General features: G+C 40.7%; 1 protein-coding gene across 1 annotated transcript in view; it reads left to right on the top strand.

The window, feature by feature from the left end:
* LOC134206849 (uncharacterized) overlaps positions 1–24,116 on the top strand; it is a 724,314-nt gene that overhangs the window by 489,860 nt on the left and 210,338 nt on the right. Inside the window, exon 8 of the mRNA XM_062682581.1 lies at positions 14,359–14,658. Within this exon, the coding sequence (XP_062538565.1) occupies positions 14,359–14,658 (300 nt within the window). The remainder of the gene's footprint in view (positions 1–14,358; positions 14,659–24,116) is intronic.

Here is a 24,116-nt window from a genome sequence, read left to right as displayed (position 1 = left end):
TTTGTTTTTCTTTTTTTTTTTGTTGATTTTGTATTATAATACCCATAATAATACAAATCTACGTAGTAATCTATAAGATCCTCCCCATTTAATATCTTCCAGCTTAATACAATTAACCAATCTGAAGCAGGCGAACCATTTCTTTACATAAAAACAAAAATAATAAGCGTTATAAAAGCAATAGGTTGCCCGATGGTGCTGGCAGAAACTATGTGATGACTATGAAATCAATCTTCGAAGCGTTATAGCATTTTTTGTGGACGTTCCAGCAACGTACCATCTTAAGCAAAGTCATTGGGCATCTTTCATACCATATGCCAGACTATGGGTTATATGATAAATTGAAGCCGCAAGGAGCAAAAAACCTTGAAAATTACGTATTCTTTCACTAATCATTAATATAAAACGCGATGCGGAAAGTGGGGAAGCAACCAATCGAGCCCATCTGTTGCAGATTGTGTTCCCAAAATGATTCAAAAAATCTCACAGTAAAATATCCTGAAAGCCGCGACGGAAATCATCACTGAATGTAAAATTTGGTATCAGAATGTGTACCAGATCATAATTTCCAATTTCTGTGATGTACACGATAAAATCGTTGATATCTCAATTAAATATGACTTAATTTTACATGCGTCTAACGGCTCCCGCACGGCTGAGGATGGCTCCAACTTCTAAGTAGTCTTTAAGGTGACACGGGAAGCACTAACAATCATCAAATCGTCATCATTTTCATCATTGAATGCTTAACTTTTTTTCTACAACAAATATGATTTTGGAAAAGTATCACCGGCGCGTGCTTACTCGCAATCTACATGCTAATACATTTACAGTAACATCAAATAACTAAAAACCGAAATACGCCGCTTCAAAGTTGCGAGGTGATAATGCTAGAAAGAGACGAAAGATAGGAAAAATAACACGGTGTTTAGTGCCTCCCCGAGTCACCTAAAATCAAAATTATTGGATGGCAACTCGAGCAAAGTCTGATATCATGAATAGAGCAAATTGATAACATATTTTGATGTCAACATCAAATTGAAATCATGATTTGTTTTCAAATTCTGATTTTCGTGATTTCTGTCGATTCCTAAATTGTTTGATATGTCATCAAACTGATTACTTATTTTATTAACGAAAGCCAACATCAAAATTAGTTTTCAATTTGCTTTTATTGACAGCGAGAATAGTTTTCGATTTTAACCCTTAAATGCGCAATGTTGTTTTAAAACAACAAACCAAAAATATGTTCAATGTTAATAATTTCAATGGTTATTTACGTTAAAAATATTTCCGACGATTTCTAAAAAATTCGCCTTGCGCATTTAAGGGTTAAGATTTTTCTGCTATACACAGAAAAAAAATATGAAAAGTAATCGACGCGTAAATAATAAAGACGTGGAAAATTACACTATTCTGGGCGTACATGGATCTTTTCCAACAAGTTCACCCTAAATGTATGCAATTTACTTAGCATTATGACACTTATTCGTATAAAAAGTGACATAATGCAATACAAATTGCATACATTCAGGTGATAATATTGTTTAAATTTACGCTCTTTTTGGCATTTCCTTTATGTGCATTACTTTCGTGTAAATTTCAACAACTTTTTCTATCTGTGTACAGCGTGTATTGGCAACGATCATGTGGGGAGGGAGGAGACTTTCCTTCGATGACTTGATTCGACCAGCTTTAACCAACACAAACAAGAGACAAACAACATAATTTCTTAAGCCTTTTATAAATTATGTGTCCTTTATCATGAATTGTGATAACGCTATAGACGTAGATGAGCTAGAATTTTCTCTTCAAATCGAATTGTAATTAATTTTGAATAATTAGAATCATTAATAAACAAGCTTTTTATGTTAAAAAAATGGATACCTGTGGAAGCGCTAAATGAACACTAAGCAGCATGGCGGCAATGTCCCAGTGGGAGATGTAATGCAAATAAGAAGAAAAAAAATTGTTTAGTGTTGATGTCTGGCGGAACTTCTGGAGAAAATCCTGAAGAAAATACCCTGGAGAAAATTTCGAAGGAATTGCTGGAAGAACTTCCGGAGTTTTTTTTTTCTGGGACTTCTGGAGGAACTTCCGGAGGTATTTCTTGAGGAACTTCCTGAGAAATTCCTGGAGGAATTTTCGGAGGAGTTCCAGGAGGAATTTTCGGAGGAGTTCCAGGAGAAACTTCTTGAGGAACACATAAGGAGCGTAAACCGTTTCCAAGTAGAATTCTTTTTAAAATTCTAAGGGTAATGCCTGGAGTAACTTCTGGAGGAATTCCTGAAGGAAATACCGCAAAGATCGCTGGAGGAAATTCCGAAGGAATTGCTGGAAGTACTTCCGGAGGAATTCCTGGAGGAATCTTAGGAGAAACTTCCGGAAGAATTTCTGGATGAACTTCTGGAAGTTTTTCCGAAAAACTTTCAGAGGAATTCCTGGAGGAACTTCTGAAGGAACTTCTGGAGGAACTTCCGGAGGAATTCCTGGAGGTACTTCTGGAGAAATTCCTGGCTGAACTCCCGGAGGGATTCCTGGATGAACTTCCGGAAGTTCTTCCGAAAAACTTTCGGAGGAATTCCTGGACGAACTTCCAGAGGAATTCCTGAGGGAACTTCCGGAGGAATTCCTGGAGGAACTACACCTGTGCGCCGAAGTATTTGTGCACGGCGGCGGCGGCGGCGGCGTTGGCGGCGTCACGCCGTAAGCAATGTTCGACGGCGGCGGGAATCGGCGTGAAGAAATTCGAAAATTTTACGCGGCAAGGCATATGATGCTTTTTATGAATTTTAGGGCTTTTTGTATAATTGCTAGCTACAGTCCGGCTTGTATAATTGCTAGCTATAGCTTGTATCTCCACAGTAAAAGTTTACATTACATCCTCCACTAGGACATTGCCACATCACAGCACATAAGTACATTGGAAAGTAATTCAGATATATTATAAATCTTCCTAATGAAGGAAATAACTTCCTCTAAGAATTCCCTTATAAAATTTCTTTGGATATTTCTTCGGAAATTCGTTCCGAAATTTCTCCGAAAGTTCCTTAAGGATTTTCTTAGAAATTACTTTAGGGATTTCTTCGTAAATTCCTTTACGGAGTCTTTTGGGAATTTGGAATTCGAATACTTTTTATAGGAATTATTTTGAAAATTCTTTCAAGAATTCCTAAAAAAATACCCATGGAAAATCTTTCAAGAATTTCTATAGAAATATTCCTTTAGAAGAAAACCATCGGAATTGGATTTAGATTTTTTAGAAATTCCATCAGGAATTTCTTTCGGAATTTCTAATAAAAATTATTCCAGTAATTCCTCAAAGAATATCTTTGGAAATACTAGGAAGATATTTTTGTTTTTTTTTCAAAATTTCTCTCTGGAATTTATTTAAAACTTTCTCCAGGAATTCTTTCCGAATTTCCTTCAGGAATTGCTTCAGACATTCCTTCAGGAATTCCTGTAGATTAGACCTATTCATGCTTTCAAAAAGTATCAAAAATTCGACTGGTCAGGCCAGAATCACGATTCTTATTGATAAGAAAATTATTTTGAGCTTTTAGGAATGTTTTGTTACCTGTCCTCAAGATTTAGATATTCACTGAAATTTGTACTTGACTCGACTTCGAGTCCAAGTACAAGACACTGAAGACGGCCTTACTGTTGAGGTCGAAATACGTATCTGTCAGGATACAATTAAGTGGTGGAATTCAATGGGATTGTTTAAACTCGTCTTATGACAGGTGACGATTCTTATGCTAAAAATAACTCTCCTGTCGAACCAAAAAGCAAGGGAAATCTTGGGAAATTTCGTTTGTAAATTCCTTCATTTATTGAACCATTGTTTAAGTGTATTTTTTGTATTGAAAATTATTTTAAGACTCAAATTACTTTGGAAATATCTTCGAAAATTCTTTTTAAAATTCTTACAAATTAGAACTCGTTACGGAATTATTGCTGCAGGAATTTTGTACGGTTTACTGAAGGAATTTCCTAAGGACTTCCTGGAGGAAGTTCCATAGGAATTTCTGAAAAAAGGCCTTTAAAGAAGGTTAAAGAAATATAATGTCCAAATTAATTCCTGGCGGTTTTTCTGAAAAGATTTTCGAAGAAATTGACGAAGGAATTTTCGAATCAATTCTTGAAGGAATATCCGAAAGAGAACCTAAAAAGATTTTCGAACAGAATTTTTCAATGAATTTCAGAAGGAATATCTGAAGCAATTCTGAAAGGAACCTACGAAGGTTTTTAATGGATTTACCAAACAAATAGCTATTGGAATATAAATAAAAATTCCTATATTTCTGCGAAAATTCCTTCGAAAATCCGGACAGTAGTAATACAAACTCAGTTTTGACTCTAGAATCAAGGTTACATGCCAAGAAAAACTCCCAAAATATCCAGACGGAGGATAATTTTCCGTCTCTTCTACAAAGTTGTCAAACCAGCAAAATTACATGTTTTTGCTGAACATTGTAACTTTCTATCTCTTATAAAACAAAAGTTATTCAAATATTATGATTTTTCTTAGGTTTACAAGTTTTTAACACAGCATTCGAGAAGACTCTTGTCGACAAAAGTTTTCAATGTTAGTAGAAAAATGAAATAAGCGATTTTAAGCATATCGCGAAGAAATTTGCGACTTTTTGCAATTAAGGGAGTAATCACAACTTGAAATACCTCTAAAAATATGTATAATTTAAAGATAACTTTTGTTGTATGTGAGATGGAATGTTACAATGTTCAGCAAAAACATGTGATTTTGCTTGTTTAACAACTTTGTAGAAGATACGGAAAATGGGAAAAATCATTGGAAAGAGTTAGTTATTAGAGTAAGACTCAAGCCAGGATGGTGGATAACTACATGCATACATAGGGGAACGGTTCGCCACTTCATCTCATAGCTCCTATTTCCATCCCATCAAAAACAAAGCAATGGAAAGGAATTTGGTTTGTTTATTATTTTTGTGATTTTTTTCAGCAGTGAGTACGCATGTTGACAAAAAGTAGCGACGAATTTGGTGCCGTATTTCTTTGTTTAGCGATGAGATGGATATATGTACAGTGAGATGGAGATCGGAACAGTTCCCCTATATAGTTTCAAAAATTGCTACAAAATTCCTTCGGAAATTATTTTAACAACTCCTCGGAAATTCATCTAGTACTTCCTTCGGAATTCCTGCGCCATTTTCTTCCAACATTCTACTACGATTTTTCATATATCAGATATAATTTCCAAAGGATTTCCTTAAGGAATTACCGACATTCTTAAATTTCATAAAGAATTGCTTTGAACATTCCTCCTACGGAATTTTCTTAAGGGATACCTTCAGAAAATCCTCCAGAAATTACTACGGAGATAGATCTAGAAATCTAGAAAACACTCTAAGAATTTTCTTCATGCATTCCTTAGAAGTTCCTTCAGGACTTCCTTCGGAAATTATTTCAGGAAAACAAAGAAATTTAATTGGGAATACTTTATCAAAATAAAGTATAGCGAATCTATTTATTAGTCTGTTGGATTACACTGTTGAAAGGAGATTCTCTCTATCCCGCGGGCTTCGCGTAAGTGCCTCTGCTCTGCCTCGGAAATTCATCTAGTAACTCCTTCGGAATTTACTCCGCCATTTCCTATCAAAATTCTAGGACGAATCTTCGGATATCTCCGAACGAATTCCTGGAGCAACTTTCAAAAGGAACTCCATAAGAAAATACCGACATTCTTAAAGAATTTCTTTGGACATTCATCCAAGAATTCCTTCGAAATTTTCCCCAGGGATTCCTTCAGAAAATCCTCCAGAAATTACTGCGGGGATAAATCCAGAAATTCTTCAAGATTCTAAGAGTTTTCTTCATGTATTTCTTCAGAACTTCCACCAGGACCATTTTTTTTTCAAAACAATTCTGGCAATTTAAGTAGGGGAACAGACGGCTTTGGCAGGTTTTGTTCTATTATTGGCAGGGGGGTTTTTGTCGACCGAATTTCATGAAATTTGGCCACAATATTCTTTGATATGCCCTCCTTAGCCGTGCGGTAAAACGCGCGGCTACAAAGCAAGACCATGCTGAGGGTGGCTGGGTTCGATTCCCGGTGCCGGTCTAGGCAATTTTCGGATTGGAAATTGTCTCCACTTCCCTAAAGTATCATCCTGTTAGCCTCATGATATACGAATGCAAAAATGGTAACCTGGCTAAGAAACCTCGCAGTTAATAACTGTGGAAGTGCTTAATGAACACTAAGCTGCGAGGCGGCTCTGTCCCAGTGTGTGGATGTAATGCCAATAAGAAGAAGATTCTTTGATATGCAAAGAATGTGTGGGCCAAATTTGAATTTGAATTTGAATTTATTGGTATTTATTCCATCTGGCTTGAAGCCTTAATGAATTTTTGTTTTCTTTTTTATTATTTTTTTTATGAGGGAAAAAGCCAGTTTGAGTTGACATTGTTGGCCATGCTCAAATTGGCGTTAAAACATGCAGTGCACAAATATACAAACAACACATTCTAAATAAAACATAGTATTCTGAAACAATTATTTCTCTACTAACAACAAAAACTTGATAAGAAAATTATTTTGAGCTTTTTAGTGGAATGTCTTCACTTGTCATAAGACGAGTTAATACCATCCTTTGACAATTCCAAGCTGTATCTTGACAGATACGTATTTCGACCTCAAGACGGAAGACGGCCTTACTGTTGAGGTCGAAATACGTATCTGTCAAGATACAATTAAGTGGTGGAATTCAATGGGATGGTATTAACTCGTCTTATGACAAGTGAACAAAAACTTATTACTGACGATGATTGTTACGAAGTTGGACTAATAACTCTCTTCTAATTCTATTCCGGAACATGGTGGACGAGATGCCGTTGAAATCGAACAGTGCGTAGAACTCGTTGAAGCGTGCTGAGATAAACCGTATGGGGTCGTGCATGCCATAATTGTATGATCGACCTTCTAGCTGGAGTATGTTCCTGGACCGGAGTGTCCGCTCCGGGGCCTAGAAGTTCAGTTGATTCAGGATTTCAGGGCAGTCGGTCTCGTCGGTTAAAACTTTTGAGCATAATCAGTCATAAAAAAAAACCCTGACAATAATAGAACAAAACCTGCCAAAGCCGTCATTACCCATACATTTTATTTTTTTTTGTTCGGGATGAACCACTGCGTCCATTTCATTGAACTTTTGTAGTATACTCGTGTCATTTGTTTAGTGCATGTCTTTCTGCTCCATTTCTATTGAGAAGAAGTGAAGCAGTCGTTTTTTATTCATATATTTCTCAAGCTTAATGTAAGGCCTCTTTGGATTAAGGTACCGCCATTTATACCCTTCGAAAAATGGCTTACACAGATAAAAAAATCCACTGAAATTTACGCTAAAAATCATGCACATAAATGGAACACCATTATTAGCGTAATTCAACACGGGATATAGCCTAAATGTATACAATATTTGACGTGAATCGTCTATATTGCATACAAGTTGTGAGCAATGTTGTTAGGAAGAGAACCATTTCAGCGTAGAATAGCGTAAATTTTCGCATGTCAAGTTTTACGCGCTGTTTATTTTTCGCTCCTCAATCAGTTTCGGCTCAACAATAAGCGGAATAGGGGGGTCCCGTAGCGTAGTTGGCTACACGTTCGCCTTTCAAGCGAATGGTCATGGATTCGATTCCCAGCCCCTCCACCAAAAACCCTCGTCAGTCGCCGGATGCGCAGCCTATGCGGTGGAGTATTGGGGTGCACGCCTCACCGTCACGACTGCCTGATGACGACTGACAACTTCTCGGAGGCATTCCTCCAACGTTACCCGGATAAATGGCAGCCGGACAATGCAACGATCATTGGATACACGACATGGACAAAACCAGCGGTCTGCGAAGCGGCCATGTTTCTGATACCAGCATCAAAATCATCGATTAATTTAATACGAAGACGTAATCATAATCGTTGAAACCTGCCATTGAAAATATATTTTGAATATCGTGATTTTTTCGCGAAGTAGAGCGCTTGGTGCCGATTGAAATATGAAAATTTATTAAAAGCATCAATATTCTTGTTGAAATAGCACCTCGCATTCATACTTTCGCACAAGTTCTTGAAAAATGATGAAAAATAATTACGTCTATTTCGAAAAAATCACTTCGGAAGTGTGGTTTGTTTACAAAATAGAATTGTCAGTGGGAAACCCAATTTCAATAGAACAATGGGAAACTCAAAGATGTTGGCTATTGTCAAACGTAGTGGGTAGGATTGGGGTTGCCAGATACCTGGACAAAACGAACACAATGGACTCACGACGAGATGGACCAGCAACGACAACAACAATGAATAATGGAAAAATCTAAAAATAGATTCTGTGTGGATTCTGGCTGCAGAATACCACAGTAGATCTCGGCACAGTAGCGGTTAAGTAACACAGAGTGCCTATCAAATAAATAAAAATAAAAAAATAAACGTACAAGGTATAGAATAAGCGGAATAATACTGATTTTGACCATTCGTTTTTGTATAGAGATCTGATTTCATTGCGTTTGGCATTTCTGAATCTCACTTTTAAACAGAGCTCTAATCAGTCAGAGGGTTCGGCAGATCCACCAAATTCGTGTCCGCCAACATATTGTCAACTTCAGTGTTGTACCGAGCCTGCGATATGACCGGATTTAGACCGTTACGCACTAATTCAGAGTATCCATATCCCAGCGTAACGGGACAATTTAAGTACATACAAGGAGGAGTGAAGAGAATGTTCAATTTGGTGAGCCACGTGCCCCATTGTGCTGCAGCACCAGAAGCCAAGTTACCATTTTTGCATTCGCATATCACGAGACTATCACAATGACATTCCATACCCAGGAAAGTTTCAAAAAAATCCCATCAGACTGGGAATCCAAATTCATCATTCATAGTGTTGACTTATAGCTCGTATATAACTACTAGACCAACCAAGATATGTAGCATTCAAACTTTTAAAAAGATGATGAACCACCCAATGCGACCAGAATGAGTTATTCCACATGAAGTTACATACAGGGGTTAGACAAAAAGGTTGAGATAGTCAAAATTTTGTCGAAGTTCAAATCAGCATAACTTTGCGTAAAATGATCCGATTTCGATGAAACCGAGACCTTTGGACGCGGAAACTCTTCTAGTATTCTAGTATTCTGTCCCCATGCAAAACCTCAGATTGGCCCTTGGCCACCGGAGATGTTCCGGGTTTTCCGAGGATATGTTAAAAATCCTTTTTTTCTTCTGCTTGTCGTTTTATCTGACGTTTACTGCCATCATGTTTTACACTCTCCATGGAAACTAGAACTAATATGCTGACCAATACTGGCTGCAGATCGAAAATTCGTTTGGTATACGCAAAGATATGGCCATTTTCGTAAAATCGGTACGGGATTGGCCATACACCCTGAACAAATGTCACTTTCGCAGAACACCCGGAACCTGTTACAAATTGGCCAGAGAGTCTTACAGTCACCATAATGTATCTTTAATAAAGTTCCTATATTCATCGGCTGGGGAAAACATGAATTTTGACACCCATATACGCATAGTTCCAGACGGTGCCATAACCGGCCTCTCCTGGAAGGCCCTTGGAACCTGCTATAAGGGTGGCAGTGGACACTATCATTCTGGAAATGTTTCTGTAATTATCGTCTCGCAAAGCCATGGAGATAGATACCCATATTTGCACTATTCCGATCATTTATCATTTCATTATGTTCCCGGAACCGTTTTTACGAAAATGGCCATATCTCTGCGTAATTTTGATGGATTCTCGATCTACAGCCACCATTGGCCGGCATATTAGTTATAGTTTTTGGAGAAAGCATAAAACATGATGAAAGTAAACGTCACATAAAATGACAAGCAGTGGAAAAAATGCATCTTGAACATACCTTCGGAAAACCTGGAACATCTACGGTGGCCAAGGACCAGTCCTAGGTTTTCCAGGGGGCAGTATACTAGAAAAGCGTCCGGTTCTGATGGTCCTGATTTTATCAAAATCGGATCATTCTACGCAAAGTTATGATGATTTGAATTTCGACATAATTTTACCTATCTCAACCTTTTTGTCTAACCCCTGTATAAGATTAGAAGTTCATCGCTACGCTCGTTGATTTGTAGGTCTGTAGCATGTCAATACGGGTAAAAGTGTCAGAGATAAAAGCAAACAAATCTGCTAAAGGTACACAGGATTTTGTTTTTACACAATTTTTTTTCGCTCGTGTTTTTGATCTTGTGACTTCAATTTGCCACCAAACTCTTCGCAACATGTTTCAAAAAATCCAGAATAAATCAAAGAAAAATCACATGATAATTAATATACGTTTGACATTTAGGATGAGTGGAAAATTGAGAAAATGTAAATTGTGTAAAAACAGAATCCAGTGTATTTATAATAGCCATTTAATTAATGCCTGATAGGTTGCTTTGTTTCTGCAGGTGCAAACGCACTGCATACTGTGATTTTTGTGTTAGTCAATCATCGGCGTGAAATTCGAAATTCGACGACGTTGAGCTAACCGGCGTATGGCCCGCCGCCGACACCTTGACCGACGTCGGCGTACGTCAATAAGTGTCGGTGGCGGCGGCGTAGCGTGGCGACGCCCAGGTTTAGGAGGAACATCCGGAGGAATTGTTGGAGGAATTTCACTGAGCTGATTAAGCAAACGTATTTTTAAAGGAACTGTTGGAAGCTTGGGTAGTTCCAAACTAGGTTGGAACTTTTTTAAAACGAATTTGACATCAGCCTATTCAAAGATTGTGTACGGGTTAAATTGATGAATCAGTTATTTGCATTTTTTTTTTAATTTTATGCACCGAAATTTTATTTTGAAAAGTTTGAATTATTTACCTCCGAAAACGCCAGGAAATGTTTAAATTTTATGGATGTAACTTACTTTTTTAGTAAAATCATTGTATGTTATCACTGTATAAATTATTATCCACATTTTATAGATGATCATCATATGCATACAATTTATCAACTAAATTAATTGTTTTTAGATTTAGTTCTTAACATGACCCGTTTTACCCACCCAAGTTTCAATGTAAATGATTTCATGGCCGCTTTTCACCTGTTGTGATCCCTGAATATGACGCTGGTGGAAACTACAGCAGGTTAATTACATTGAAAAATGGAATTCCTTTAACCTCTGACGTGATTTTTTGAAGATGGAGCCACCGCCCGTTTAGTTTGATTGCAGTTTATTTTGTAATATCTGCTCCATCAATTATGAGTCTTAAATTCGGACCTGGTGTAAATTTAAGAATGTAAAATTCTATTCAAAATAGCATTCTTTGAACTCCTTACGTGTTTCCATAAAGTTTGAGAATGATTAATTTCATTATAATTTATTCTAAAGCTGATTCTTTACATACAAAGGGCATTCTTCGCGATTCTTATGTGTTTATATGGAATTTGAGCAACCAAATGCCCAGTTTTATTGTAATTGATGTAATCTGATCTCCCTATTGTAACCCCTGAATCCGGTCCTGGACGAAATTTCAGAAGGCCAATTTCAATAGCAAATAGCAAGTTTGACCAGCCGCATGCCTAGTTTAATTGTAATTTATTTTATGGCTCCGGATCTAACGGTCGACTCCAAAATGCGGCGCTGGTGGAAACTTCAGAAAGTCAAATTCATTTTTATAATAGCATTCTTCGAGCTCAAGAAGCAGAAGGTGGTTTTCAAGAAATTCGAGCAGCCATATGTTTAGTTTCATTGTAATTGTTTTTTTTTGGAAGAGATGTTCAATTCTGATACACATATTTAAGTTTATGATGAGATATTGCGAAAAAAAGATTCGTCTGTCAGTGCGACTTGAACCCACACTATTCTATTAAGTACACGAGCGTATTACCAATTATACAACAGCTGCCCTTGCGAGAAGTTGTTCCATAACCAGCTAATAACAAAAAAAATCCGTTCGTTCTGGGGCTCTAAGGATTAAGGACAAGCTTCCCGGAATCCCGTAATCCAAAACGAAATGCACTCGCGTTCTCAAGGGCAGCTACTATCTTTTTATTATTCCAGCAAAGCGTTGCAAGCATGGGTAGAATAAAAAAAATGTCAGTTCTGCGGTGGCTTCCGTTTTGAGAAGGAGAGTGCATTCAGTTCTGGATTCCGGTAGGCTTCTCTTTATCTGCATAAGGAATACCAGATTCCGAAATATAAAAAAAAAGTGTTTAAAAATTGACCATGTTAAGGACAAGCATTCCGAAATACAGAACCAAAAAAAAAAGTTTGGCTTTACATAATATGCAGCAAAAATGGAAATGCATAATAAACAATAAGCTCTGAGACGGTAATGTCCCAGTAGAGGTTGAAATGCCAAGTTAGAAGAAAGAAAAAGTAAATTGCCAACAAAACAGTCAATTGTATATAGATTTAGTGCCAATTTCTATAATGTCTGCTCTACGTCATCTACAGCAGTTCATTTTAGTGCTCCTGGCAAAGGACATCTGCTGGTTGGCAATAAAATAAATCTAACAAAATGTTTAAATTTAATGCGATAATATAATGCAAACAACCCCGAACCCTCCAAGAAAACTGTAAATATCTACCGGCACCACTCCACCACCACACCACAAGCGCTCCAAACGGACCAATAGATATATATCTTTTTCACGGGAATCTGAATGGACCGAAACAGGCGGGCAACATCTTCATCAACCAGTGTACGGTCCAGGCAGTCGTCGGTTTCCCTGGCAGGCAGTTGCAGCTGTGGGTTAACTGACCGCACACACTTTTAGAAACCGAATGAAGCGCCGGACGCCACCACTCAGGGAAAGCAATTTAAGTAACCATTTTCACATCCGAAAGATGTAATTTATAGGGTAATAATAGGTCGGACCAGTGGCTTAAATTTCCTCCACCACACAACCGACTGACGGTTCCTCGCCGTGCTCCATAGACCATGATTTCGTGACAGGAAATGAGGTGGTTTCGTAAGAAAGGACGAATCTCGGCTCTCATCTTACCGGTTTGGTCCCGAGAAACGTTGCCCGGAGGTAATGCCGGTTGTACAGCCTAGACATTGAGGAGGACGAGGTGCTACAATTTATGATGCTATTAATTTGTGGTTTTCAAGCGGGTTTTGTTTGAGTTTTGGCTCACTGGATGGGTGGAAAATTTTCCTCGAGGCGAAGACGGTTTACCACTTGGTGACTGCAGTTGATGAAGCAGAAGATTACTACCCATTTCCTTTGTGCTGTGATTCCTGTGCTTGCACTGTGACGTATCTATGAATAATTTTAACGAAGGAATTCTGGTCATGAAAAAAACGTGTTTGACCTTGAAATATGAAACGACTGATATGTTCTGTTTTCATTCAACTCTTTTCGTTCAACTGGCATAATTGTAAAATAGAACAAAGTCTTTTATTTCTGTTATGCAACGTACACACCAGTCAAGCAGTTTGACGAACATTGACTCCGCCCCCACGAAAACCCTTCGGTTGCTGCTTTGTTTGAACGTGTGTGAAGTTGTTCGAGCAACCATTTGACAGTTGGCGGCTCGGTTGGAAAAAATTAAAACGGTTTCATTTTGGTTTGAGTTGTCGGGGGTGGAGTCAAGGTTCGCCGAACATGTTTGAGCATTTGTAGTGAAGTTGCACAAACCCCCATATATTTTTTGATGGTTGGTGCTCAAGTTGGCGCTTCGGTCGTTCGTGTGTGATATTGTTGGTCGAATAAATTGATTGTTTGTGGCGCTGTTGGTAAAACTTGATGGATGTTTGAATAAACGAGAGGTGGAGTCAATGTTAGTCAAACTGCTTGACCGTGTGTACGTTCCATTAGTCAGATTAGTTGTACAAAACAGTTCGAATTAAGAACACAATCGTCGTTTAAAAATTATTTACGTTCATATGCAAGAATCTATAGAAATAGTGTCACTCAAAAAAAATAATATTCAGTTGCAAACCCAAACAATTTCAAGAGTCCTATTACAAACGGCCAACTGATACTGGTCAAAACTGTATTAGGTCTAAATAATTTCCTGAATGTCGTGTCCCGTTTGCGTTGCCTAATGCTATGTGTTGAGTATTCAGGATGTGCGACCTAGTGCAAAGCTCGGATTTGAGGGGATCTACGTTTCCGAATGAATATTGACCACTTTATCATCATTTGTATTAGAAATTTATTACTCATTAGGATATATTGGAAATCACATAATTAAAACAATGTAGAATTCTATTACCAAATTCATTTCACTCATCCCGACCCGTATTCGTTTTTTCTCTTCTTTCTCTGCCCTTTTCCAACCCTCAAACAACCCGGTTCCAACATTCCAATTCCTCTAAACACCCACCCCCTCCCATGGTACCTCCACGGCTCGTTCCAGCAGAAACATCCACATGTTATCTTCGAGGCACGTACAAAATCAAACAAGGGCTGTGCTAATTCCGGCAACATGGAGAACTGGGCGAGGCACCAGAGAAACCAGCGGCAAAACCACCACTCGGGTCTGGTGGTCGATCAGCAGGACGCTAACGGCGCCGGGCGATACCGGAGGGACGTCAGCGAGACGACCAAATACATCGAAACGGCGCTCGTCATCGACCGGTCGATGTTCTCGAAACGTAACGGCAGCACCCGGGCCGAGGTGGTGCACGACGCCATTCAGGTGGCGAACATCGCTGATCTGGTGAGTACTCTATAGTGACACCGTGTGAGTTGGTATTGAGTTTTTCTTCAGTGATTGTGCGCGAGTGTTTGCTCCAGACCATCTTTCTACTCTGATATTGAAAACGGCTTGATTTAAATACATTTCAATCTCTTCGGAAGCAGGTCTTCCGAACACTATCACATGCAGAGTTTAAAATATTCAACTTCAACATTTCTTCACTTTTTGAGACCCTTTTTTACGCAAATTTTGAAATCTAAACTGGCTTATTCTGCGAGTCGAATGACGTGAGGTGAGTCGATTTTAGCGATTCTCACGTGAGGTGACCATGTTATTCAAATGGGGCTATATGACTCTTCTCACGTCATTCGAGCAATCTCACGTCACTCCACTCGTAGAATAAGCCCAAACGTTTACATCAAACAAATTTTTACGCTTTTTTTATTTTATTTTTTCGTCGTTTTCGGGGTCTAACCATTTTCTTTTACGAAAATTTCGATATTTAAGCGTTTATCTTGAAAAAAAAAAAAATTACGCGATTTTTTTTACAAAATGTTTGTTTACGTTGGTTTAGAGGTCTAACCTTTTTCTTACAACGATTACGATATTTACGTGGTTTATAAGCAATATCAAAAAATAAAAAAAAAATAAAAAAATTATGGTGCCAAAATCGAATAGTTGTTGCCAAAATCAAATGTTGTCAAAATTGAATGGGGTCTATATTTATTTTTACTTAATAATAATCGTCATTAGAGGCCTGAATAAGAGAAACGCGGATAGGTATGTGCCGCCAATCGAACCGTCAAAAAACAGTAGCCAATCGAGCAGGAGACCTGTCAAGCAGCCAAAATGTTGGCTCAAATACTGAAAACGGCCAAATTCGATTTTGTGCCATTTTTCAATAAACAAAATTGAATGTATTTTACATAAGATTTCAATAATATATGCAAGTAATAAATAGATTATGAAATGAAATTCCATTGTTTATTGGATTCTATTGTTATGTGATGTGGACACATAAAATAGGGGATTGTAAGATTTTATCTACATAAAACATTTCTTCCTTTTCATGTGCTGTTTTTTGATGAAAAAGATTGAATACAGTGTTGGCAGAGTCATATTTTCTATCCGCGTTTCTCTTATTCAGGCCTCTAATCGTCATCTGACATCTGATGCCTCAATGATTATAAGGATAATGTCTCCTAAACCTAATTTTTATACAAACACAGATAAAATATACATACTCAAAACACAGTAATCATAATACGTAAGAAATATATCAATACCTTAAAACAGGACTTATCAATCTTCAGTATTTGTATTAATTGGCGCCTTGAAAGTATGCTACGAAGAGTCATTGGAGAGCAGCTGGCGATGGATTAAATTCAAAGAGATGGATCACTGCGTGTTCGGGGAAAACAATAGAGTTAATAAACTATAGAGGACGATTGTCGCTGCGGTTCATTTTGTTATCGTTCCCAAACATGTTGGGTACCCATCTGTCAAAACGTACTGATTTTTCCTTCGTTGACTTTGTCTTTTTTATTTCATTCATTCAGTCGTGTGCAGTAAAACAAACTAAAGGAGGGACGTTCAATATGCGCCCCCTAAGCAAATCTTCGAATTCTAGATCAACATTTGAAGAGGGCGTAACAGCCAAAACTTATTCCTTCTGATTCCTCATCTACATAAATACTGCCGCTAACCGCAAATCGAGCACATTTGTATATGGGCCCCTATATACAGATGTGCTCGACTTGCGGTTAGCGGCAGTATATATGAGGACGAAGAATCAGAAGGAATAAATTTTGGCTGTTACGCTCTTTTCAAATGTTGCTCTAGAATTTAACGATGATAATGGTTGAAATTATGTACTTCCAATGTGTTAACGACTAATTTAACTTACCATCTATAATACGGAATAAAAATTTGGACGAAAAACCAATTATATTCCGAGAAAACGATTTTATTTTGAAGCGTTGCATTTTCGTGCAAATTCAAACCATGAGGGTTGAAACGCGCCACCCCGAAGCTAAAACGCGCCAGCCTAAAAATGTAAACAAACAGCAGTGAACTGACAGAAGAATCAAGTATCAATTTATGAAAAGTCATATTCTCGTTTCCACTGCAATGAAAGCATATGAAACGGTAATTAATTTTTGTTTTGCTAAATTTACGTGTAACTAGATGATGTGTGAATTCAAGATATGTTTATTCTTTAACTTATTGGGTGGGCGCATGTAATCTTGTGCATTATGGAGCCAAATCACGATTTTCTGTGCACGGTACATGTATCACGCTTCCAAGAAATTCCTGGAGTGAGATCTTAAGGTCTACATGAGTAACCATGGATCTATCGGACTGCTTCGAATGTGATATATGCCCTTTGTGATATGTAGAATAGAATGTGTTCACATCGTAGTTTCTTGATAGTCCAAGAAACCTCTGGATCAAGGCTATAAGGTCTATAGGAGCATCACAAAATCGTTCAGACTGTTCTAAACATGGTACATCCCCTTTATGACACATAGAATAGAATGCGTACACAGCATAGGTTCTAGGTCGTCCAAGAAATCCATGAAATAGACCTTTGGGTCTACACGCGGAATTAAAGATTTCTTAGATTGTTTCAAATATGGGCATGAGTATGAGTTCTTGGCCATCCAAGAAATCACTGGAATAGGCCTTTAGGTCTACATGTGGAACCAAAGATTGCTTGGATTGATTCAAATATGATACATGCCCTTTGTGATGCATAGAATAGAACGCGTTCCAAGCATAGGTTCTTGGTCGTCCAAGAAATTCCTGGAATAAGCCCTTAAGTCTACATGCGTAACTATAGATCAAATAGATTGTTCCAAAACTGGCACATGCCCTTTATGATACATAGAATAGAACGCGTTCTCAACATAGGTTTTTTGTCGACCAAGAACTCCCAGGAATAAGGCCTTCGATACTTCGAATTCTATAATTTAAAATTGGCTTGTACCACATTAAAAAACGATCGATTTATCTTCGATTACTTGTGCAGACCTGATCAAGAACCGCTACTGCTGACTTATTCTATTCTACCCATCCAAAAGGGCATGTACCACATTTAAAACAGTCCGATACATCTTTAGTGTTGCGTGTAGATCTTAAGGCCTAACTCCAGGAATTTCTTGAATGACTCAGAATCTCTTACGATGGCTAATTCTATTCTAATCATCCAAAAAGACATGTGCCATAATTTAAACTGGATTTCGGGGATTTCTTGGATGATCGAGAACCTCTGCCGCTGACTTATTCTATTCTTCACATCCAAAAGGGCATGTACCACGTTTAAAACAGTCCGATTGATCTTTAGTTACGCGGGTAGATCTGAGGACCTAACTCCAGGGATTTCATGGATGACCGAAAACTTCTGCCGTTGACTTATTCTATTCTACATATCCAAAAGGGCATGTACCACATTTAAAACAGCTCGATACATCTTTAGTTACGCGTGTAGTGCAAGTGCAAGACGTGTTTATGTGTTGAGCGCCGCCATTTTGTTCGAGAAGGATCAAAAGCATGGAGATTCCTAGACGAATAGAACTTTCTCTGATGTTCCAATAACGGAAAGCAGTTCCATGTACAACCAAGTACAACCGTGATACCTATGTGACGGATATTGACGGGTCAAGAAGACAGCCACCAGGAAAAGCAATCCAAGCTGGAAACCCCGAACAAGGCAACCGGAGAAGAAACCCCAACTACGAAAAAGAAGGAGAATAAATCCAAGATGATCGAAAGGGAACTTAAACCGCTGGTCATCAATCGCGACCAAATGAAAGCAAAACTTACTCGCATCTGGACTGCCCTCCAGATATTTCAGCAGCAGCAACGAGTACACGCACGAAATGTAGAAAAGTACTACACGGAGTACCATGACGTTCATGGCAAGATCATTTCGTTAGCATCAGACGAACAAGCGGAACTACACGAAGGGAAGATTTTACAATTCGAACAGCTCTATAATAACACCCTTGTGGTTGTATAAACGTTTCTCGATGCTCACACAAGGAACGATAGTGATTCCTCCTGGTCAACCATAATATTTGATACATCAACAGTGGCGATGCTTCCAAATTCAGGTCAATCTCCCTGACCTCGTGTGCGTCCAAAACCGTTGAAAGGATGATCAATCGGCGACTCAGAGAAAAACTGGAAGCTGACGGAAGGTTTGGCCATCGTCAACACGCTTTTCACCCAGGATATGGCACCAGCACATACTTTGCCAACCTTCAAGAAGCGTATGAGGAAGGCAAGCATGTTGACCTAGTGTCACTTGGTATCACCAAGGCTTTTAGCCGGACCTGGACCCCATTGGCCCTTAGGAAATTACAAGACTGGGGTATCACAGGCAACATGCTTGCCTTCATCAAGAATTTCCTCTCTCGACGAACCTTCCAAGTGCTTATCGGCGGCACAGCATCGAATGAGTATCCTGAGAAAACCGGCGTCCCCCAAGGGTCGGTCCAAGCGGTAACACTTTTTATTATTGCTATGGACGGGGTCTTCAAACGTATATTTGTTTGTATACGCAGACGACATCTTGTTGGTCGTAGCTGGTAGAACACCTGAAAGGACCAGATTCAGAACTCAGACCGCAGTAAGCACCATCCTTCGATGGGCTTCTTCCATCGACTTTGTTCTGAACGCCAGTGAATGTGTCCGGGGACATGTTTGCAGCGGCCGGCATCAGTTAGCGGGGCCATCCATAAAACTCGGCACGGATGCCATCCCCAACCGGAAGATCATTCATATACTTGGCGTTGACATCTACCAGAAACTCTCCTTTCAACCGCACTTCCGGGCGGTAAAGGAAGCTTGCAAACCCCGCGTCAATCTCATCAAAACTCTCTCAAAAAACACCGCACTAACAACAGGAGCACAAGATTAGACGTCGGACAAGCCATCATCGATAGCCGCCTGCTCTATGGCCTAGAGCTTACATGCCCTGCCTACCGAAGCCTCATCAAAACTCTTTCGCCTGTTTTAACAGCTACGTCCGGACAGTCTCCGGTTTACTCCCGTCCAAAGCGTATCCGGCACCGTATTCTAATGGCCATTTGCTATAAAGCCGCCTCTTTCGCCGCCACTACCTCAGGTGAAGTCAGGATCCCTCTCCTCGATAAGGCTGACCGGATCCTGAGAAGTGTAGCCGGTACTAGCCTCCCTCCAGTGGCGCGAGTCCACTGGCACGGAGCGAAGGGCCTGACCGCTTCGCGGTTTAAAAGGGGTGACAACACAGAGGAACTCCGAATGTCTGTATTAAAACTGCTTGCAACACGCTTCCAGAACAGCGAGATCCGTTACACCGACGGTTCCGTATCCAGCCGAGGAGTCGGCTTCGGAGTCCATGGACCCAATCTGGCCATGTCGGAGAGCCTGCCACGCCAGTGTAACATTTTTTCCGCTGAAGCCGCCGCCGTCTTTGTTGCGGCCACCATCCCATCGAACAAACCATTCATTTCATTTATTCAGACTAAGGCCGAAGTGGTCTGTGCGGTATATAAGATTCTTCTCCATTCGGCTCGGTCCATGGCTACACGTCGCCAACCACGCAGTCTACGGAGGGTCCGCAAGTCATCTTCCACCTGATCGATCCACCTTGCCCGCTGCGCACCTCGCCTTCTTGTGCCCGTCGGATCGTTGTCGAGAACCATTTTCACCGGGTTACTGTCCGACATTCTGGCTACGTGCCCGGCCCAACGCAGTCGTCCAATTTCCGCGGTGTGAACGATGGATGGTTCTCCCAACAGCTGATGCAACTCGTGGCTCATTCGCCTCCTCCACGTACCGTCCGCCACCTGCACCCCACCATAGATGGTACGCAGCACTTTCCTTTCGAAAACTCCAAGTGCGCGTTGGTCCTCCACCAGCATCGTCCAGGTCTCGTGTCCGTAGAGGACTACCAGTCTAATGAGCGTTTTGAAGATTGTCAGTTTGGTACGGCGGCGAACTCTATTCGATCGGAGCGTCTTGCGGAGTCCAAAGTATGTACGATTTCCAGCAACTATGCGTCTCCGAATTTCTCTGCTGGTATCATTTTCGGCAGTCACCAGTGAGTCCAAGTACACACATTCTTCTACCACCTCGATTTCGTCACCACCGATGCCAACTCGCGGTGGGTGGCTCACATTGTCTTTTCTTGAACCTCTTCCTATCATGTACTTCGTCTTTGACGTGTTGATGACTAGTCCGATCCGCTTGGCTTCCCTCTTCAGTCTGATGTTGGCTTCCTCCATCTTCTCAAAGTTGCGTGCCATAATATCTATGTCGTCAGCGAAGCCAAATAGCTGGACGGACTTATTGAAAATTGTACCACTCGTGTTAATCCCTGCTCTTCGTATTACCCCTTCCAAAGCGATGTTGAATAGCAGACACGAAAGACCATCACCTTGCCGTAACCCTCTGCGGAGGTGAGAATGCCCCTGAAACTCGAACTACGCACATCACCCGATCCGTCGTCGCTTTGATCAACCGTGTCAGTTTATCCCGAAATCCGTGTTCGTGCATTAGCTGCCATAGCTGGTCCCGATCGATAGTATCATATGCGGCTTTGAAGTCGATGAATAGATGATGTATGGGCACGTTGTATTCGCGGCATTTCTGCAGTACTTGGCGAATGGCGAACACCTGGTCCGTGGTGGAGCGTTCCCCATAAAACCCGCCTGGTACTGCCCCACGAACTCCCTTGCAATTGGTGCAAGTCGACGGCATAACATTTGGGAGAGTAACTTGTAGGCGGCGTTCAGCAATGTGATTGGGCCTTAGTTGCTACAATCCAGCTTATCGCCCTTTTTGTAGATGGAATACACGACACCTTCCATTCACTCCTGCGGCAAAACTTCCTCCTCCCAAATCTTAGTAATGACCCAGTGCAGCGCTCTAGTCATCCGAGTAGCACACTTGTCACATATCAGTCACTATGACTCATATGTGACCAAATCCTGTCACATTGAAGTTGCTGCAACCAAATCAATCTAAACTGTGCTACTAGGGCAATGCCTCACCACCGTGTTTAAACAGCTCTCCTGGTAGTTGGTCAACCCCAGGGGCTTTGTTGTTCTTCAACCTGCCAATCTCCTCCTGGATTTCCTTAAGATCCGGAGCCGGTAAAATTATGTCCTGCGCGCATTCTCCTAGGTCCATCACCATACCGCCATCTTCGTCTTCGGATCACCTCACGCTCGTTCGTAAGAAGGTTCCCGTTTAGGTCCTTACACATATCAGGCTGTGGCACGTGGCCCTGACGTGAACGGTTTAACTTTTCATAGCACTTTCGTGTATTATTTGCGTGGTACAGTTGCTCCGTCTCTTCACGGTCTCGATCTTCCTGCTGGCGCTTTTTCCTCCTGAAAATCGAGTTTTGTCTGTTCCGCGCCCGTTTATATCGTGCCTCGTTCGCCCTCGGGCGGTGTTGCAGCAATCTCGCCCATGCTGCATTCTTCTCTTCCACTAACTGCTCACATTCGCCGTCATACCAGTCGTTTCTATGATCCGGGGGCACCGTTCCAAGTGCAGCGGCTGCGCTTCTACGGATACGCTTCTGGCGGATCGAATATCTCTTCAGCCATCATCAAGAGACGCTGCGCCTGGCTGCTCTTCCGTTGGTATGGCAACTTCCAGCTGCAGCGCGTATTCTTGGGCTCGTCTACCGTCTTGTAGCCGCCCAATGTTAAGCCGCAGCGTCCGACTACGACGCGTGTTGTACACCGTCGAGAGTTTTGAGCGCAGGCATACTGCAATGAGGTAGTGGTCGAATTCAATCTTCCACTGCGGTAAGTGCGTACGTTCGTGATGTCGGAGAAGAATTTACCGTCGATTAGAACGTTGTCGATTTGGTTTTCCGTTTCTTGGTTAAGTGATCTCCATGTGGCTTTGTGAATATTTTTGCGGGGAAAGAAGGTGCTTCGGACTACCATTCCGCGGGAAGCTACGAAATTTATGCATCGTTGGCCGTTGTCATTCGATACGGTGTGCAGACTATCCGGTCCGATGACCGGTCTATGCAGTTCCTCCCTTCCTACCTAGGCATTCATGTCACCGATAACGATTTTGACGTCCCGCAATGGGCATCCATCATATGTCTGCTCCAGCTATGCGTAGAACGCTTCTTTCTCGTCGTCGGGTCTCCCTTCGTGTGGGCAGTGCACGTTGATGTTGCTATAGTTGAAGAAACGGCCTTTAATCCTCAGCATGCACATCCTTGCGCTGATTGGCTGCCACCCAATCACGCGTTGGCGCATCTTTCCCAGCACTATGAAGCCGGTTCTCAGCTCGTTGGTGGTGCCACAGCTTTGGTAGAAGGTAGCCGCTCGATGCCCGCTTTTCCACACTTTCTGTCCTGTCCAGCAAATCTCCTGCAGCGCCACGACGTCGAAGTTGCGGGGATGTAATTCATCGTAGATTATCCCGTCGCAACCTGCGAAACCTAGCGACTTGCAGTTCCATGTTCCAAGCTTCCAATCGTGATCCTTTATTTGTCGGTCTTTGCTAGGTCTTTGCCGATTATATCGAGTCGCATCATTTCTTATATTGTTCGTAATTATTGGTTTTCTAAGCGGCTTATTGGGCCTGCGCAAACCTCCTGTCTCGTCGGAGGCCGTCGTGTCAGGGCTGTTTAGCGTCCCACCTAACATCAGGACTTGGGCTTTTGCGATACACGGTCGCTTTGGTGGGGCATACTTGCGGATACATGCAGCTTTTTATAAGAATTTAACAGGGCCCACTTTCAAACCCTAACACACCCTAGGCAAGCCCCACAACTCGCAGATGGCCTGGGGAGGGATCGTCAAGCCCTTGAACATAGTCCCTGCTGCCTGCTGGGTTAAACAATTGGATATCAATAGCCTGGGGAAAACTCATCCGAAAGGTTTGACGATTTGACATGATTGAAAATTTTCTGCAAACCAGCAGCACGGCTGCTGCGATGATTTCGTTTTTTATACGTCGATTCGCTGCCAACTGCGAAGAGCGAAAACAAAGAGAAGAAATACGTTGCACCATCCTTTTTTATTGCTTTGTCCTTTTCATTTTATTCATTCAGTCGTGTGCAGTAAAGCAAACTACATGTTAAAAGTAAAGTTTCCTTTTATTAAAGCGTACTTAAACCTAAAACATGTGTTAATCATTTTGATAATAGAATTACAGCCCAGATGGAAGCCAATCAAGTGAATTGGCCGCAACACTGCGTGGAAATTGGAATATCCCAGAGCTTCTGAAGGAGAAATTGTAAAAATATATATAATTCGAGGATATTCCACAATTATTGTATAATGAGTTCTTAGAACTGCTGAAGAAGAATTTCTCCAAAATATCTGGAGAATTCTAGAAAAAGGAATACCTGCAACCATGGTGCTGCAATTCTTTAGATTTTTTGGTGTAATATGTCCCCATAATTCCTGAATGTGCAAGTTCTCAGAACTCTTTAGGAATGAAATCGAATCCAA

This window comes from Armigeres subalbatus, chromosome 1, assembly GCF_024139115.2.
Source record: "Armigeres subalbatus isolate Guangzhou_Male chromosome 1, GZ_Asu_2, whole genome shotgun sequence".
Taxonomy (NCBI): domain Eukaryota; kingdom Metazoa; phylum Arthropoda; class Insecta; order Diptera; family Culicidae; genus Armigeres; species Armigeres subalbatus.
Note: the sequence above shows the minus strand (reverse complement) of the source record. Positions and strands in the feature narration are given on the sequence as shown.